General features: G+C 44.2%; 1 protein-coding gene across 1 annotated transcript in view; it reads left to right on the top strand.

The window, feature by feature from the left end:
- The window catches only part of GALNT10 (polypeptide N-acetylgalactosaminyltransferase 10), a gene marked incomplete at its 5' end in the record, with an annotated part of 81900 nt that extends 72191 nt beyond the window's left edge, over window positions 1-9709 (top strand). The window contains 5 exons of the mRNA XM_084295558.1: window positions 2828-2935; window positions 5062-5283; window positions 5944-6060; window positions 8139-8288; window positions 9015-9709. Of these exons, the coding sequence (XP_084151684.1) occupies window positions 2828-2935; window positions 5062-5283; window positions 5944-6060; window positions 8139-8288; window positions 9015-9182 (765 nt within the window). The 3' untranslated portion in view covers window positions 9183-9709. The remainder of the gene's footprint in view (window positions 1-2827; window positions 2936-5061; window positions 5284-5943; window positions 6061-8138; window positions 8289-9014) is intronic.
- Window positions 9710-17890: the final 8181 nt, after the last annotated feature.

Genomic DNA, 17890 nt, shown 5'->3' with positions numbered 1-17890 from the left:
AAAAAAAAAAAAAAAAAGGAAAAAAGAAAAGCAACTGGCTCCCTGGCCTAAGGAGGATGCAGTAAGTGGCAGGCAGTGTTAGAGCAGAGGCACCAGGAGCTCCCCCCAGAGCAGCGCCGTTTCAGCTGTTTGGCAGCGCTGTATTTTTAGCGGTGTAAGTTCTGATGTGTCATGCCTGTGAACTGTGGCCTTGTTTAAAAACAACCAAATATTGCCAGCCGAGTGGAAGTGTTCTCTCAGCTAACGCGCAGCTATTTCGGGTTTGCTTCGCTAGCAGTTATTCCTTGACAGGCCCTCGAATGTGATTCCCCTGACCTTTAACTTATGCTTTTGTTAGCTGTGTTTTACTGATACACGTCACACTCTTCCCCTCTCTCCTTTCTTCCAGTTTTATAGATAAGGGCTGGTAATTGTCTTTATGGAGGTTGTAATGAGTTCTGTCACCGCACAAAGAAGCTCGCTAATAAAATAAATCAAAGCAGCAATGAATGAATGGAAAGCGTGCTTTTAAAATTAGATTTGTACTGCGGGTGCCACACTGTCACTTGCAGCATGAGACAATATTAAAAAAGCACTGAGTTGGCAAAGTACCTGGAAAGGGTCGCGGAGGTCTGCTAGCAGGAATTAAGAAGCCTTCTGCTGGCTCCACATAGCGGTGTTACAGCATCACTGGGGAGTAAATATTGTAAGGCATGATTAGGAAAGGAGCATGTAAAACTGATCGTAGATTTTACTTATGCAGTAAGTCAGTTGAGTGGCTTTTCTTATCATGTCATTACATGGGTTTATGTAGTGTCTTCCTGTGTGCCTGGAGTCTTTTTGTACCAGCAAGGAGCTCTTGGCCCCACATCTCATTGCTCTGTCTAGCCTCCCGTACCCCTTCATCCCAGTGTGCCATACAACGTTTGGGCAGGCAGCAGGGCTAACAAGCTGGTGTTTTCGTTCAGGATTGCTTTACCCTAAAACACAGCTGGTTGTGAATCAACAGGGCTTACTTGGTGCTGGTGCAGTGTACAATGTGAAAATACAGGTTGGTGAGGGGTGTTTCTGCCTGTGCAACTGAGCTCTAGGCTTTTCAGCTGTTCCTGCAGGTTTTTTTTTTATAGTTCCCAGGTTCTGGACAGATCTGTTGCAGCTCTTACAGCTTTGTACAAACCCTCGATCGTAGAAACAAACAAACAAACAAAAAAAAAAACATCTCAAACTATTCTTTTCTCGGTCTACCTGTTAATTTCCTAGTGGTGAAATCACATCGTGGCTCTCTGTAGTAAAAAAGCACAGCAGACAGAGAATAGGAAACATTTCTAATTCAACAAGAAACTTCACAGAAGCCGAGTGCAAGTTCCTTTTTTTATATTCATCTCTTCTGCACCAGACTCTTAAGACACAGCAGGGACAAAAGGAATGAAATTCTGTAGGAGTGTTTGTCAACTTTCTTCTTGTCTCTCTCTCGCCGTAACGGCATGTAATTAAGTACCTTGAACTTTAGAAGTTGTCTGTGAAAAATATTCCACTAACTGAGAGCAACCAGCCTCCATTAAGTTATACACAGTCAGCAAATGACTGTAATTATTAGGGCCAGTAGACAGAGCTGAAACTCCAGAGGACTTTAGTGTCAGAGCTAATAATTATGCAGCAGCCTTGGCCAAATATTTCTCTGCCGAGCTAAGTATTTAATATTGTCACCGTGGAATATTAATAGAATTGCCTGCTATGTGTGAAGCTGTTGACTAAGCTCATCGTACGGTGAACTGTGGTGGCTCAAATTAGCCACAGTGAATGGAGAGCTCAAGAGCTCTGCATCAGCTTGCAGCACCAGCAGGCCTTCTTTAATACTGCTGCCTTGGGGGTATTAACACAAGATCTAGGGACAAAACGAAGGCCATTCAATGTCATGCTTCAAGAATTTAGAAAAGCATTTGACTTGAATAGCGAAGAGTACTTTTCACTATTGATTAGGTATCTCTGGGAAGCATGTATCGATATATTTCTTAAACCTAATGGAGCAGATGAGCTGCTGCAGAAATGTCTCCTTTGGTTTCACTTGTTTGGGCAAAATGACTACACCCAGGCTATAAATAAGGAATAACAGAAAGTTGTTGCAGAAAGTGAAGTCTTCCCAGATGGGGAAGGAAACATCTGGGTGTAATCCAGACATTAATCAAGCCTCAAGGTAGTCATCTTTAACTAGCGGTGTGTTTCACTGACTTTCTGAAGACTTTTTTTTTAAGGCAAACTATGTTTTTACCAGGAAGGGATTTATGCTTAATTGTAAGGTTGCAAGAGCAATGAGTGCCTGTCAGCAATAAAACCATAAGAGTGATATCCCAGACTTTGCAGTGATAACCACCAGGAAAAGTAGCAGGTCTTTACTGCTTTCTGGCACTGGAGCGGGCTCATGAATTCCCCGGAGCATTTTGCATAAGACCTGACCTGTACTATATATATGGCCTCCTTTATAAACAGTCTAAACCCAGGATCTTATATGGCAGTCCAGTTTAATTATTATGATCGCTATTGCTGTAATAACATATGTCAATTGAAAGTGTGCTGTTCTCTGGATTATTTTCTGTTCTTTCCTCTAAGAAATGCAAAATTAAACTGTTTAGCCATTGGGCTTGATAGTACTTGCACTAAATCAGGGCTTGCATGGTTCTAATCACGTAGTTATAGGATTTGAGACTAAAGCAAGGAGGGAGGATATTTCAGAGAGTGTGTACTTTAAAGTTAAAAAAAAAATCTGGGTTAAGCTTTTTCATAACTTGAAAGTCTTTCTTCTCTTTTTCTCCATATAACCAAGAGTGAATCCATCTCTGCTGTTTCACAGGTATGGATGTGTGGGGGTCGTATGGAGGACATCCCTTGCTCTAGAGTTGGCCATATCTACAGGAAATACGTTCCTTACAAGGTTCCAACAGGAGTCAGCCTGGCAAGGGTAAGTGGCAGCGATGTTCCCCCTCACCCTGCATGTGATCAGACAGCAGCCTCTTGGAAGGTTTTGCAAAGCAAAAGCTCTTCTACTTTCTCCATCTCAAGCTACAAAAGATGTCCATCCGCAATGTGGCTGTGCTATTGTCTTCTGTTACCCCACAATGGGAGGAAAATTGAGGCTTGTAGTACACAAATTGTACTCATACGGGGGTCAAACGGAGCAGTTGTTGCAGAGGAGGACGTCTAGCACAAAGGGAAGAGAGTCTAGGGGAGCTACAGACACGTACAGACAGCTCCATGCTCAAAATACCAGCTATTGCTAGGTGTTGAGAAGGAGCTTTGCAATCAGGCACTTGGTATGGAATCACCAATAAAAAAACAAGGTACAGTTTTATTTGTATAATAATTCAGTCATTTTAGTTGTGCTCTCCAAGAGCAGCAGGCTTCAGCGTGCTGATTGTGTTTCGGTGATTGAAAGACCTCTCGGTTTCAAGCATCACAGACCACTGAATGAGCAAGCTGTAATTCTCTGCAATGGAAGTTCTGTGCCATCTTATTTTTTAATCTAATGTACCCCAAAGAGGAAAGAGCCTTTGCTTATTGTGCAGTAGCTTTGTCCAATTAATTTCTCAAATTGAGAAGGGATTGCATTGCCCTCTGGTGGGGAGAAGAAAAATCATAGGAGCAGGAAGGCTGCAAAACTATAAACCACAAGAAGGTACCCTGCTGTCGTGCAGTCTTACAGCTTGCATGGTGTTAAAATGTTTCTCAGTTTAATAGCATTGTCCTAGTTACAGATTTGACTTTATTACCCAGCCCAGCAATGACCTGTCAGAGGGACAGAGCGCTCTCCTGTCTGTGCCATCTCTTCAGGAAGGAGCTATATTTCTTCTGATTCAGTATTTGTCTCTTGCGTACCCCCACAGTGCTGGAAGGAAATGGTGGACAGGTGCAGGGAAGGCTGTTTCTTGTCATCTAAGATTATAAAAGTCACCTTGAGGTGAATGCGTGCTCTTGTTTTGCGTAGGCCGCGCTTGGGGCAGGGTCGGCACGCTGCTCGTTCTTAACACCCGAATTTATTTTGGCAGTGGGTGACCACTGCTGGACTGACTGCCTTCAAGCGAGGTGATCAGTGCTGTTGGGTCGCTGAAGTCGTGACTGAACACGTCACGTTTCTGTGTGGCACCAGGAGCATCCCTGGTGCTGCCAGAGAGCACTACAAGGTCCGACGGTCTGCTGGGTGCCTGATGGCAAGCAGCAGGGCTGACTCTGGAGGGTGTTGTGTGCTCATTGCTGGGGTGGATTTGCTCAGTCGATTAGGGTGGTGTTTTAGGGTGTAGCATTACAGCGATACATGAATTCAGTGTGTGCAGTTATCTGTATTTTTCCCAGAAGAAAAGAAGTCTCACTGCAGAGCCAGTACAAAGCTGGAGTTAACACTGATGTGACAGGCATGATCTGGGGGGGATATTTGGTTTTGTGAGACTGCTGTGCAGATCAATGTGAAGTATTCTGCTGCCAGGGAGTAAACCCTTTGCTTCTGTTCTCAGTGGTCATCCCCTGAAAGTTGTGTATTCCTACCGTATCTCAGAGTTTCTCTTAAACAGCTTTTTACACAAGGAAACCAAAAAAGAGTGGTAAGAATATTGTGAACTGAAGCTTTCCAGAAGGGAGTAGTACAAATCCCATTCCTAGGTGAATATAAAATACAATAGGAAAGATATAAGAAAGAAGCTTTTTGTCAGGGACCTTTGAATGGCCAGTGGTATTTACCAGCATCATTCTCTGAGTTGCTTTTTTTTTTTTTTTTATTCTGAAAAATAAAATAGAAAACCAACTTTTGATTAATGTTGTTTTTCTTAGCCACAAGGAACTAGATATAATGGCCAAGTGCCAGGATTCTGTTTTGACCTCAGCTGAAAATATCTTTCTAAAAGTCCCCTGGAACTAGAGAATAATAAAAATAATCTCTCTCCTAAAGCTGGAGAGAAAGAGTGGATGTGAATGAAAATCCTTCCTGAGCAAAAACAGGGAAGCTGTTCTGAATGCTAATGTTGATGGTTTGTACAGAGATCTCTCATCTGTTTTTTTTTTCCCCTTGGTTTTCCCACATGGCTGTTGCCCCCACAGAACCTGAAGCGGGTGGCCGAGGTGTGGATGGATGAGTACGCAGAGTACATCTACCAGCGCAGGCCCGAGTACCGGCACCTTTCTGCAGGGGACGTCACGGCTCAGAAGGAGCTCCGCAACAACCTGAACTGCAAGAGCTTCAAATGGTTCATGAGCGAGGTGGCGTGGGACTTGCCCAAGTTTTACCCACCGGTGGAGCCTCCAGCAGCTGCCTGGGGAGAGGCAAGTTTGGGGTCTGAAGTCGGCAGTGGGCAAACAGGCTCAAAGCATTTCAAAGACCAGCATTCCCATACCGTTGTGTTGGCCTGCTCAATGAAAGCAGTGAGACAACAGTTTCTATTAGTGCAGAAATAGAAAAATAAATAGAAAAGGAGACTTGGCTCGGTCTGCATGTTATGTATTTAGTAAAAGGCAAAACACGCCAACGGGGAGAACTAGGAATAGGAGGCAGCTGAGCAATAGTAGAAATCTTGTATTTCCAAAGGGCTACACAACTGTTCTGAGCTGCTCTGCTCGTTGGTTTTCCCATCTGAAAGCCAGGAAAGTCATCCCTGGTTTGAAAGTCAGCTGTGTTCTGGGGGAAGAGGCATCTCAGGAGTGAAGTATTGGATTGTTGTACACAGCACAGCAGGCTCTGCAGTTGTGTAGCAAATGGTTTTTGCTGTGTCCTGCAGGTTATTTTACAGCTGGCAGTGGGTCCCATTTTGAGCTCCTGTGCTTTCTTCTAGCTGCTATCTGCCAGCTCAGATATATAGTTAAACGAGGAATCGTAAAACTGTTTCCATACAAATACCGCCACTATTTGAGGCAGTTTAAGTCTTCTTTTCTTTTGTCTGTCACTTGATAAGAGCAGGAGATTCAGCGACTAATTTGCTGTTTCAGATTCGCAATGTAGGAACTGGGCTGTGTGTGGATACCAAGCATGGAGCCCTGGGATCCCCACTGAGGCTGGAAAGCTGCGTGAAGGACAGAGGAGAGGCAGCATGGAACAACGTGCAGGTAAGGGTTTGAGAAGCAAGGCGTTTGCAGAACTCTGTCAGGTGAGCAGAGGGTGCTGTGCACCCCAAGACTCAAATGCTGATTTCACTTGATGGGCTTGGTAGCCCGATGTGGCATTTTTGCTTGTGGCAGGGTCTGGAGCCTGGCAGACTGTGCAGGGCTTTTACCTCTGCTTTGAAGTTCTCGGAGTAAACAAAAGAAAGCACAAGAAAACAGTATGCCAAAATAATAAAAGAAACCGGTAACAAGGCAGCTGTAATATGTAACAAAGTGAATATTAACTTCAAAGGTTGTGCTGAAAGAAGTGATAGAGGAGCATCATGCATATTAATAAAGCTGCAGGAGCATTCAATAACCGCTCACTATCATCCTCCTGACAGGAGGCAAATACATTATAAACACCCAGCCGTTGCTGGAGAGAGATGAAACCAGTCGGGCTATAGATTCACCCTCTCGACATATAAGGTGCCAGAAACGACAGCTTTATTGTAGCAGAAGGGAGGGAAATATTAGTTTGTCTAAAGTGTAGTAGCTGAGCTGAGAAAAGATCAAGAAAACAATGCCTCTATTACAGAGCCATGCGTAACTCTTCGGGGGAATGGCTTCAGTACTAGGAGATAACGTGTTGCTGCATATCAATTTTGATGCATGAAAACTAGAAACCAATTTACTCGGGCATGATCCAAAACTAAGCCTCTGTTGTGTCAGGAGGATCTTAAACAATTAGTGTTGGCTTACATTGAGGAGGAGAATGCGTTTGGGGTTTTTGTGTTGCCTTGAACCTAAACGATTATGGTAATTTCTCTCACAAGAGAGGCTTAAAGGGAGACAGGAGCAAAGCAGCTTCTTTGTGCCAAAGGTTTTGGCCACACTGCTTCAAGTAGTAGCACTGCGCATTACTGGTCTTTCTTACTGTCCCACAAAATCCTCTCTCTGAAGAGAGAGCCATTCCCTCACCTGGGTCCAAAAGGAGCCCCCAGAAGAGCCCCTTCCCCATGGGGACTGAGGGAGGACATGCTGCCCAGCAGCCCTGCAGCTCCACCTTGGCTGGTGCCAGTCACAGGGGATGCTTGCACCCTTGCCAGAGACACTGTTCTGTCAGAGTAGGAAGCAGAAGCTTCACACCAGCACCTGCATTTAAACACGTCTCTTATCTCTTGTGAGATTCAGCGTTACAATGCTTAAAGCATATGTGATAAGCAAAGCCGTGATCATCATAAGATGCAGCTAGACCGTGCTCCTGTTTCAAGCTGTGGCTGAAAGCAGGTGCTGGGGAGCCAAGCATGCATGGGGTTGTACAATCACCGACAGTTCCCCCATGTTCTGACACTATAGATTAAAGATGTGCTGGCATCCAGCAGCTTTCATTAAAGCCATGATTTTGCCAGGCATTTGATAGGTTATGCTTAGTCACTAGAGCTAAAACCTTTTCTTTTCCTTGGTATCCCTCCTTTCACTTCACCCCAGCAAAAAGAGGTCTGGAAGGACTGAGTCAGTGCAGGGTCAGTAGAAGAGAGCACCAGGAAGCACTGCCCTAGCATTTACCCTTCCAAAGCTCCTGTGAGCTGGGGTGGGAGGCTGTGGACCTCCTGATGTCTGGTACCAGAAGGCACGGGGCAAACTGTTCTCAAGGTGACTGCAGGCTGCCTGTGCAGACTTGGATATTTACTGCTGGTGTTAACTCAGAGCTCCTGTAGCTCTCCCCCTTTTTTTTTTTTTTTTTTTTTTTTGCTAGCTGCGAAGTGCTGTAATTGGTCAGCTGCTCACTTAATCCATGATGTATGTCTGCATTGCAGAGACATTCAAGGCTGCTATTAGTACCCAAGCTAACTAGCATGGCTGTGTGCAGCAGCACAGCCTCATTGAGCATGCTGCACAGCAGGCCGCGGGGTAGCTCTTACGGATCCCCCGAGTCAGCAGTCCCTGTCCCCAGAGGGGGAAGCAGTTTTTCTCCAGGATAGTTTTGTCCTTTCCTTGAAGCAGTCCCCGCTCTGTGGGCAAAGAAGGCGATGTCGTAGTGCTGGTGGAAGCGCTGTGCCCAGTACCTGCTGTCCTGAGGGTCTGTTTTGTCCTAGCAGGTATTCACCTTCAGCTGGAGAGAAGACATCCGTCCCGGGGACCCTCAGCATACCAAGAAGTTTTGTTTTGATGCCATTTCCCACAGCAGCCCTGTGACCCTCTACGACTGCCACGGGATGAAGGGGAACCAGCTCTGGAGATACAGAAGAGTGAGTGTGTGCTGTGCGCGCGTGCACACGCGTGTGTGTTCGTTAAGGTGGCAAGTTGCCTGTAGGCACCTGAGTTTCCTTCAGATGTCACCACCCGTGTTTTATTCATCTCTCAGTCACTGTGCCATTAATTACCCTTGATCAGAAAGAGCTGACTGCCCTGCTTCATGGGTTAGGAATGGTGAGCGCAGCTTCTCCAGGGCTTGCTAAGCAAAAGGGCATTGTCCGTGCAGTCCTGTCCAGGGCTGGCGGGGAGGTGATGCAACACCCTTGCAAAACCAGTTTGCAAAGGAGTGTGCTGCGTTTACTGGCTTCTTCTGAGCACTAGAAGGTCACGCCAAAAGTAGATAAGGGTTTATTCATCCTCCTGCTAAGCAATGCTTTTGTTGCAAACAGGTAAGCACATTCTTGATGAAATGCCCTGTCCTAGCCCTTGCAATCTGCACGCACAGTGCTGCAGCAGGAAGAGAGCCTGGTGCTGGAGCACCTGCTCTCAGCAATAGCTTTGGACCTTCCCAGTGCAGGTGGGAGGATTGGGTTCAGTACTGCAGCAAGGGAGGGGGTGGAAATGGGAGTGCTACTTACCCACCAGTTAAGCTTGGAACTTCCTCAGATACACTCAAGTGACAAAGTGGCTTGCCTTAGTTTTTAAGACTTCTTTCAGTCAGTTTTAAAACAGCTCTGCTTCTCTGCTTAGTGCCCTCACCTGAAATTTCTCTTCTCCAGGACAAGACCCTGTACCACCCAGTAAGCAGCAGCTGTATGGACTGCAGTGAGAGTGATCGAAAGATCGTTATGAACAGCTGCAACCCCTCGTCTCCAACACAGCAGTGGATATTTGAACATACAAACTCAACCGTCTTGGAAAAATTTAACAGAAACCTTGATCTTTAAAAAGACAGACTGTATATATATATACATATATATATATATATTTTACAATTATAGTTTTTACTGGGGAGGGTTACGAAAAATTTTTTTAAGGATACTTTTTTTTAACAGTTAATGAAGGTAAAAGGGAGAATCTCAGGAGAAGGTAAACTAGCAGGCCAGTCTTTATTGTGAAGATGCTGCATCCTTCTCTTCTGGGCATGGTGGAATTCTCAAGGCTTTGCCGGAGCCATTTCTGTGCTGAGACTGGAATAGAAACTCTGTTTTTAGAGGAGTCTGAATGTTGATTCCAACTGCTTTTTTTTTTTTTTTCTTTTTTTTTTTTATGTTTTATTTCCCATCTAGGTCTGGCATTAAATGATTTTTTTTTCTTCAGGACCCTCAAAGTACCGTACTTTATGTAGCTGCTATGCAACCTGCTGAAGCATTCCCGCTTAGGTGCTTTATCTTCCAAAATCCATCTAAGTAAAATCTTGAACACAAAATTTAATCCTCTGATGTCATAGACATTAAAAAAAAAAAAAAAAAAAGACATCAAAATGTAAAACGAAATGATTTTTTTTTTTTGCCTTAAACCAAAATATATTTCAAACAGGTTGGCTGTTATTACTTTCCCAATGATAGCTGTGATAAAGGAATGAGCTCTAGAGGAAATGCAGCCAAGTGTTGGGGTTATCACCGTGGTTATTAGCGATGAGGAATCTGGGTTTCTGCTCCATTCACTTTACAGTTTGTCACTCACTGTTGAATCCTCAAGGTGAAAGATTAGTAGAGAGTTTTTAAGTGAGCACAGTTCTTACAGGTTAAGGGTTTTGTTAGGAGCCTTTGGATGTCAAATTCACCTCTTATACCACATCTTTTTAGCATGGACACCTCCAGAGTTTCTCAGAATTAAACACGAAGGCAACTTTATTTTTTCCTTTAGAGGCTAACTTAATTCACAGGTGGTGTGAGCAGATTAATTCAGGATAATTGAGTCAAGGCCGGGATTAGCCATTGTTTTGTATCCACTTATTCATCAGTCTGTATGTAATTTATTCCAGTGATGAGTCCTGTGGTCAGTGGTGGTGTAGGTTTGGGGGAGCATGCTCTTAATCTCTCTCTCCCTTTCTGTACAGCTCACTGTGACAGGAGATCTGTGTGCTTAAGCAGAGGTGTGGGATCAAGGGGCTGGTTTCACTGGTACGCTGTCCTTGTGTAGTCAGGTTGCAGCACAAGGTATTACCCTTGTGGTTGGGCTGTGGGATCAACCAGACACTGAAACAGAATTATCTCATCCCAGAAGCTGGAAAAAGAAGGTGCTGACACTGAAGGATGAACAGAGGACCATCGGTTTCAAGTCTATCTAAAAGTGAGTGTTTAAAAAAATGGAACAAAACACTGGTTTAAAACGAAGTTGTTGTGAAAACATTTAATAATTCAGTTAACTTATATTGAAGGCAGCAGTGACATTTTCTAGCAAAAGCTGTGAATGATGGTGCAGTTAACCTTTTGCAAAGATGCTTCCTAAATCAATGCAACTAGGCCTTTTCCAATAATCATCCAGCTCCACAGTTTGTCCAATCGTCCTTTCAGTAATGTTGCAGCAAGAGGTTGTGTACAGTCGCCTCCAGGCGTGAAAGGCTGAATCGCTCAGGGCAAGAGCAGTGTACCCCGTTGGGACTCTAGATAAACACGGTTAATGGACCTGCCCTCCTCATTGGGGCAGGGAAGCTCTGCTCTGACATATCTTTTCTGTGAAATCAGGATTTTTGCCTAGTGTCAAGAATTGGTCAGGCTGGCTCCCACCTTTGCAGAGCTCCGCAAGAAGCCCTTTCTCCTGTTGCCAGCTGTAGGGCCACTACCTGTGTTTTAGATGTCTTTGAGGCCTCGCAGTGCTGTCTGTAAACTGGGAGCAGATTAGGGAATGACTACTTGCATCTCTAGTGCTCGAGTCTGATGTATTGACTGTGAGGTCAAAATCATTTCCACCTTTGTATCCTCCCAGATGAAGCTGTATCTGACCTGTGCTGCCAATTCACCTGGTTCATGCTGTTACAGAGCAGGGGGAAATGGGCATTGCATTGCAGCTGGGACTGGGGTTGCCAAATGTATTAGTGTCTAACGTTTTGGGAGTGAAGAAAGGGAAAAGGCTCTAGGCTTTCCCTGTGACAGTTCTGCAGCAGTATTGCAATGGAATTGAGACCAGTGTCAGTGTTGTTTGTTCTCAGTACCTACGATCTGTCATTAGGATCCCTTTTCATTTCTATGGGAGAGAGCGCCACTTCCTAGTGCTTTGTGTCCGACTTGCTTTCCTTAAGTTATTAATGCTCTCGTTAGCCTAGTAATGTTGACTGTGGATCGCTACATGGCCTGACTAGGTGTCTTTATGAATGTTTTAGTACCTGTGGAACAAGAAGCTGTTTGTCCATGAGCAATTTTTTTATATATATATAATTGGAACACAATCAGCAAGTGATATACATGGACATAGGGCATTCTGATTGCAGCTTGCAGCTTTCTGTGGCTTAGTTTTCTAACAAGAGGATTAGTTTCTGTTTCTAAAATGCATGGCTTGCTTTGTACTTGGGCTCACCTTGCAAAGAGAGCTTCGAGTCCTAGCTGGTTAGCTTGCTGGATGCTTGCTTCAGAGAGAACTATAGTAACAAGCAGGTCTTTTACCACAGAGTGATCTTAATTTGGTGAGAAAGGACAGCTCTTAGTAGTATGCACCGAAAGGTTAGGGATTGTTGAGGCATTTCCTGCTTGACAACCAACCACCAGTACGAGGAAACTGGAGCTGTGGGGTGACTGGTCCCACTGGGTCCTTCACAGTGTGGTTGATCTCATCTGTTTTCTCAAGGCTTGCCATCTGAATTTGTAAGTACCCCACAAATTCTGTACACTTCTGACTGGCTCACTGTGCTTTGAGCTGTTAATTTATTTACATCAATTAAAAGTTTCAATACCCTAGAGGCTTTGCTGACTAATGAGAAGACTTAATATAGCCAACCATTCGCTGATTGAGAAATAGAAGCTGTATTTCACAGTCTGCATCTTTTAATCGAGCCTTTGCTGGGCAAACTGGTTAATTATTCCAATTACCTTTGGTTATTTGTAAGCAAAATTGCTAAAGCATGAATACGTAAGCAAATATCATATCTGCATGCAAGTCAAGACTGGAGATTAAATACCAGTGATTATCTAATGCAAAATAAATGCTTTCCATTTTCCCCCAGAAATATTCAAACAAACCCTCACTCCATGGCTGCATAAATTCTGCTGCTTTTAAATATCAGAGTCCCAGACGAGAATGGGATCCCTGGATGTGTGTTATGTCGCATAATAATACTTTGATTTGCTCTTGAATTTCTTGGTTTATACAGGTGCTAATCTCTAAGGTCTACAGACAGTAATAGGTTTGGGGACCTCATATGTGCAAGGTGCCCTTTTTCATGCCTGGGCATTTAACTTTCCTTTCCACAGCATAATAGAAGAAAGTGTGACCCTTACCGAATGGGGGAATACAGCATCATTAAAATAAAGATGTGCCTTTTAAAATGTAAATGTACAGCAAATGCTTAAACTTGAACCATTTCCTAGTGCCTTGCTGGACAAGAGAGAAGAGGGGAAAGGGTTGGGGGGGTTAAGGATGTATGAGAAAGCTTGACTCGTGCAGTGTTTGTGTGCGTGTGCTTTTTTTAAAATGTTTAACTCCAAGTGCAAAATTTGTGTGGATGACAGTAATTCCGAAGCTCCCGAGTTTCCTCTGTTAAACTGATGTCATTAATGACTTGGGGGCGGTAGGACAGATGGTGTCTCTCCTCATAGGAAGAGTTGGAAAGAGTGGCAGCTTCCTTTTGGTACGCTGTGATGACTAAAGCTAGACCAGAGCATGTTTCAGTTAGCTGCTGGATGTTTCACCTCATGGCGAAGGCTGACACATTTCACTGGCATGCAAGGTCCTGCTTTTTGTGTTCTAAGTAGCCAAATCAGAAATCACAAATAGTCCCAATGACGCATCAAATCTCTGGCAGAAATGTCTTACAGACAGTCGACACCTTCCGTCACTGAGAAACCTTTAAAGGGTGTGTTCAAATCTTTAATACAGAAGTAGCAAGAAAGCAATTTCTCCCCTTATCTTTCTTCCTGGTTTGTTTTATTGTAATGTGTGTGCTTGGGGCTTTGCTTTCCTTTAGTGGAAAGTTCCAGTCAGCAAACTTTGCTCTTCCCTGCTGCCCTCAGACATCAATGTGCTGAAAGGCACAATGGCAGCACCAGCCAGCAGTGCTGCAGGAACACGGTGCGGATCATTAGAGTAGTTCTGCTGGCTCGCATCGCTGAGGGGAGATGAGGGATATATCCTGAAAGTCATACTGGGCAATTGCATAACTGCTGGGTTAAAAGGGAGAAGCCTATATCTTAAATTGTCTTTCAGGATATGGACAGACACTTGAATGGTTTTGACTGGAGAGAACAGCCCCTAGCAGTCAGCCCATCGTGCTTGCTTGCAGTCAAAAGAGTGCTGGTAGTTATGTCTGAAACAGTCTGGCTTTGCTAGCTGGGGATTCAAGTGTGCCATCCATTCCCACCTGCTGCAGTTCATGTTCCCACTCACCTACCGTGTTTCTACTTGTGATAAAGCCTGATGGTGCCTAAGTCAGTCCTTACCTGAGAAGCAGCAAGCTGGCTTTCCATTTAACAGTTATTTAGCATGGCAAGCTTCTTAAATCATTGGCAAGTGGTTGACAAAATGGTGAATAGCTTTAGGTTATTATCAGAGTCTGTGGAGGTAGAGTTTAAAGGCCTTTCACAAGATATGTAGTAACAGGGGAGGCGGACTGGGGGGCAGGAACAGGAGGTCCTTTTCCATTTCCCAGTGGCTTATTGCTTGATGCTGAGCAAGGCGAGTCTGTGTGCTGCAATTTCCCAACCTGTGTAAGATTTAGCTTTAAGTGCTTTACTTGCCACCTTATTATTGAGTCCATATTTTTAAAAGAAGTTTCAAGTCTTTACCTGGTTCAAGTGGAGGGGAGAGATGCGATGGGTGGAGAACGGGAAAGCTGAGATCCAAAATTTCCATCAGCGTTCAGTGCTCAGTTGTCAATTCATTTCACATTCTTCATTAACCAGTCAGATTGACTTCCTTTATAAGTTTGAGGTGTGACTGAAATAAACTCACCTTCTGCTTCGATTGCTCCTTTATAGTGCCACACTTTAACTTGGAGATATGTGTATGAAACTAGGCAACAATAGATTATGGAAATCCTAATAAAAAATTCCTGTCTGTTTTTTTAACTCTGCCTCAGCTTTAATCACTGCATTTGAGCTTTCTTGATGCTTCTGTATTACCCAAAAGGCTTCAATGATTCCAGCAGATGTGAGGGATTTGGGAGTTTTATTTAAAGATACTGGATCTGTGTGGTCTCACAGCTACTAGTTCAACTCTAGGAAAAAAAAAAAAGTTCTAATCCCAATTAGTGAGCAAGCAAATGTGAACTTCAACCACAATAAAATCATGCTAAAAAAATGATCAAGCTAATTAGTCTAAAACATTAGCCCTTATTATAACAGTAACAAATAGCTTTAGCCTGTAGGGTGGTGAAGGGAATTTGTTTTAAAATGCATTCTCCACAATCTTGGTGATAAGGTCTAAGTTCGTCTATTTCTTGTATTGCATGCATTTTATCTGTAAAACTGGATGGTGCCTCTTGAATCAGTGTATATTTATTTCTGTGCATATTAGGACCAACAGCCTAATATCTGGGGGTGGTAAAGGACTTGTAGCACTTTAATGTAGTAGCTTTCATAAACTGGGAATCATTGATAGAATGCCTAGTGTTTTTAAAGTTGAATGGACTTCCTTTTATAATATATTTAAAATAAATTTTTAATGTGTTTTCTGAAACTGTGTATGCAGAAATGACTGTTCCTGCCTGTTTTGCTCTGGTGATTGATTTCCCTTCCCTCTGCTTCTTATGAGAAGAAGCTTAGTTACCCTGGTCTGACATTTCTCTGCTGTAGGATTCCGGCCACGTTACGCGCTGCTTTCCTCCAGCCCCACTGGGAAACATCCCTCCCAGCTGCCCTTTGTATTGGGTTATAAATTTGCAGGGTTTACTGCTTTCATGCCTGAACACTGCTGGGCATACTTACCAGATTCAGGCAGCTGGGGTGCCTTTGGGGCAGGAGCTGTGAGTTCCCGTCTGCCCCTCAGCTGCTTCCAGGCAGCTCTGAAGCCAAGGGGAACACCCCATTGCACCCCAAAACAGCAGCTCATCCAAGGAGCAGCACCTCACCTCAGCCAAGTTTAACACAAAGCAGCAGCCACAAGGGAAGGAGGATACCTGAGGAGAAATCTAGGGAGATGTGGACTGTGCTGGAGGAGCTGTGGAAAGAGCTAAGTTTGTGTAAGGGGGTGCTCTGTGCCATCCTGGAGTCACTGGGGGCTGACACCTGGGCAGCAGCTACCATACCTGGGACACTTCCCTCCCAGCCTGTCATCAGCCACGTGTTCAAAGCGACAGAAAGCTTTCCTGAAAGGCAGCTTGTGTGTTTGCTGCCATGATAAATGGCCATGAGAATGGAATTTTAAAAACACCCAAGCCTGTACGCGCATCTTTTCTGAAGACCTTTTCCTGCAGCTTGTGGGAGCACAGTGCTGCACATCAATTGCCTAGCCCAGGGGAAGATGGAGCCCTCAGTTTCCTTTTTCAGTGTGCCTAACTTGTGTACAACTGCTGGTAGATCCATCCTACACCTTGGTTTTCAGGGGAGGGCTTTCAACAGCTCACTGCCCTTTTTGTGCTCTGTTCTTTGGGCAGTGGGAGCAGTCTTTTAGTCCAAGACTGGAGGGGGTGTAAGAAAAAAAGAAAAAAAAAAGCTTCTTTCCAGGGCATCTTCTGCAGCACATACCTTTTGGAGAGTAGCATTTCTGTCTCAAGAACCTTGAATGGATGCTGTTAAAACAGTAGGTTCCAGATGACAGCTACATTGCAGACTTATCTGTAGGAGGTAGTGCTGCTCCAACTAAGATTTAAAAGCCTGCGCAGGTTTCCCTAATTTGATTAGGGGGCTGACTTGGATGGGCAGGCTATTACTGCTTCAAAGGCACTAAAACTGCCTCAGTGCTGATGGGTTTATGAAACATTGTTTCTCACTTCATTGCAGTTCCCACAAAGAATTATTAGATCAGGTTAGTGATAGATACCTAATAAAGAATGTCTCTGTGAAGCAGTTTATTTTACAGCAAGCTACTTCTGGACTACCAGACTGTGAAATCTTGAGGTTCCCATGAGGATTAATATGCTGAAATAAACTGCAATTATACAAAGACCTCCATTTACTTTTTTTTTTTTTTTTTTTTTTTTTTGAAGACTAAAAAAAAACATGTCATTGTGTTAGCCTGAGCTGGAGGTAGTTAGCATTGAAACAGCAAACAGACAGTGACAAGAGCAAGTTTGTTTTTATTTTTCTGGTTGTTTTGTGTTTTTTTTTTCCTCTCAGTAGGTGTTGCAAAACAATTTTAAAAGAATGGTTTCATTTGCATGGGATAAGATTGCAGGCAGAAATACAGCCTGATGGTAAGTACCGACCTGTTCAGGCACTGTTGGTGCTTGTTCCTCCAGTTGCTCCCAGCTTCCCGTGGAGCAGTCGGGAGCACCTGCAGCATCTCCTTGTCACGGGGACAGGAGGAAGCCCTGCCTGACACAAACACGCTCCCTTTTATCTAGTTGCTTGCTTCTGTTATCATCTGCCCCTGCGGTTTGTGCTTTGAGCTTCCCAAATGTCAAGGCAGTCCTGCCTGACAATCCAAGACTATTTCAGTGATCTCTTTGCCCCTCACTATCTGCTTGTTGGTCTGCAGGTGAGTTGTGTGTTTCCACCACCTTCCCCTTGGTGTGGCCAGCTTCTGGGAGCGTTGTCCCTGTAAGATCACACTGTAGTTCTGCAGCACAAACAAATTATTCATTGCCTGAGCACACCAGCAATAAAAACTAAGACGAGTCAGAACTGTTGAGGAAGTGTCTGGAGACTGGGCCCTGCCCTCAAGATTTATTGACACGTGGGGTATTGCAGGAGTTGCCTGGAACATGGGTATTTAGGTGTAGGACACCCCTGTGGGTGCTGCTGGGGGCCCGCTGCTCCCACAGGCCTGCGAGCGGCCTCTTCCCTTCAGAGGTATTTCATGGGGGTACATGCAGCACGGTTCCTTCGGTACTAAAGCACACTGAGCTTATGATTTCAAACTTTACAGAAATATTTTATTCTCTAGCACCTTCTGTTTATGCACAAAGCCTTTTATTCAGATAGAGGCAGTGCTTTTCCCCTCGCCAGTATCTGCTGTCTGGTGTCCCGCAGCTGACAGCACCTCCAGAAGTGATGCCTTGTCTCCACAGGGCAGTCCTTTTATTTTTTATTTTGCCCAGAGAGGAAAGAAATGCAAACTTCCAAGTTATCTTGCATCGGGAAGCACTTTTCCAGTTTCAATCTTTTCACTGTCAGCCTCCTAATTAGAAAAATAAGTATAATTTTTTTTACACCTCAGGTGCTGATGGCACCAGGACCAGGCAGGAGTGTGTCCCGGGGACTTATTTACAAGCACAGGGGGAAAGAAACGCACACATTTGGACGTTTGCTTTTTATTTCGACAACTTTTTTTTTTTTTTTTTTTGACCACATTTATTTTTTTAAACGTTACAGCGGCGCCGCCTCTGCTTCGGTCGGCGGGG

This window comes from Netta rufina, assembly GCF_964035555.1.
Source record: "Netta rufina genome assembly, chromosome: 14".
In the NCBI taxonomy this organism is placed as follows: Eukaryota; Metazoa; Chordata; class Aves; order Anseriformes; family Anatidae; genus Netta; species Netta rufina.
This window is presented reverse-complemented; position numbering and strand designations above follow the sequence as displayed.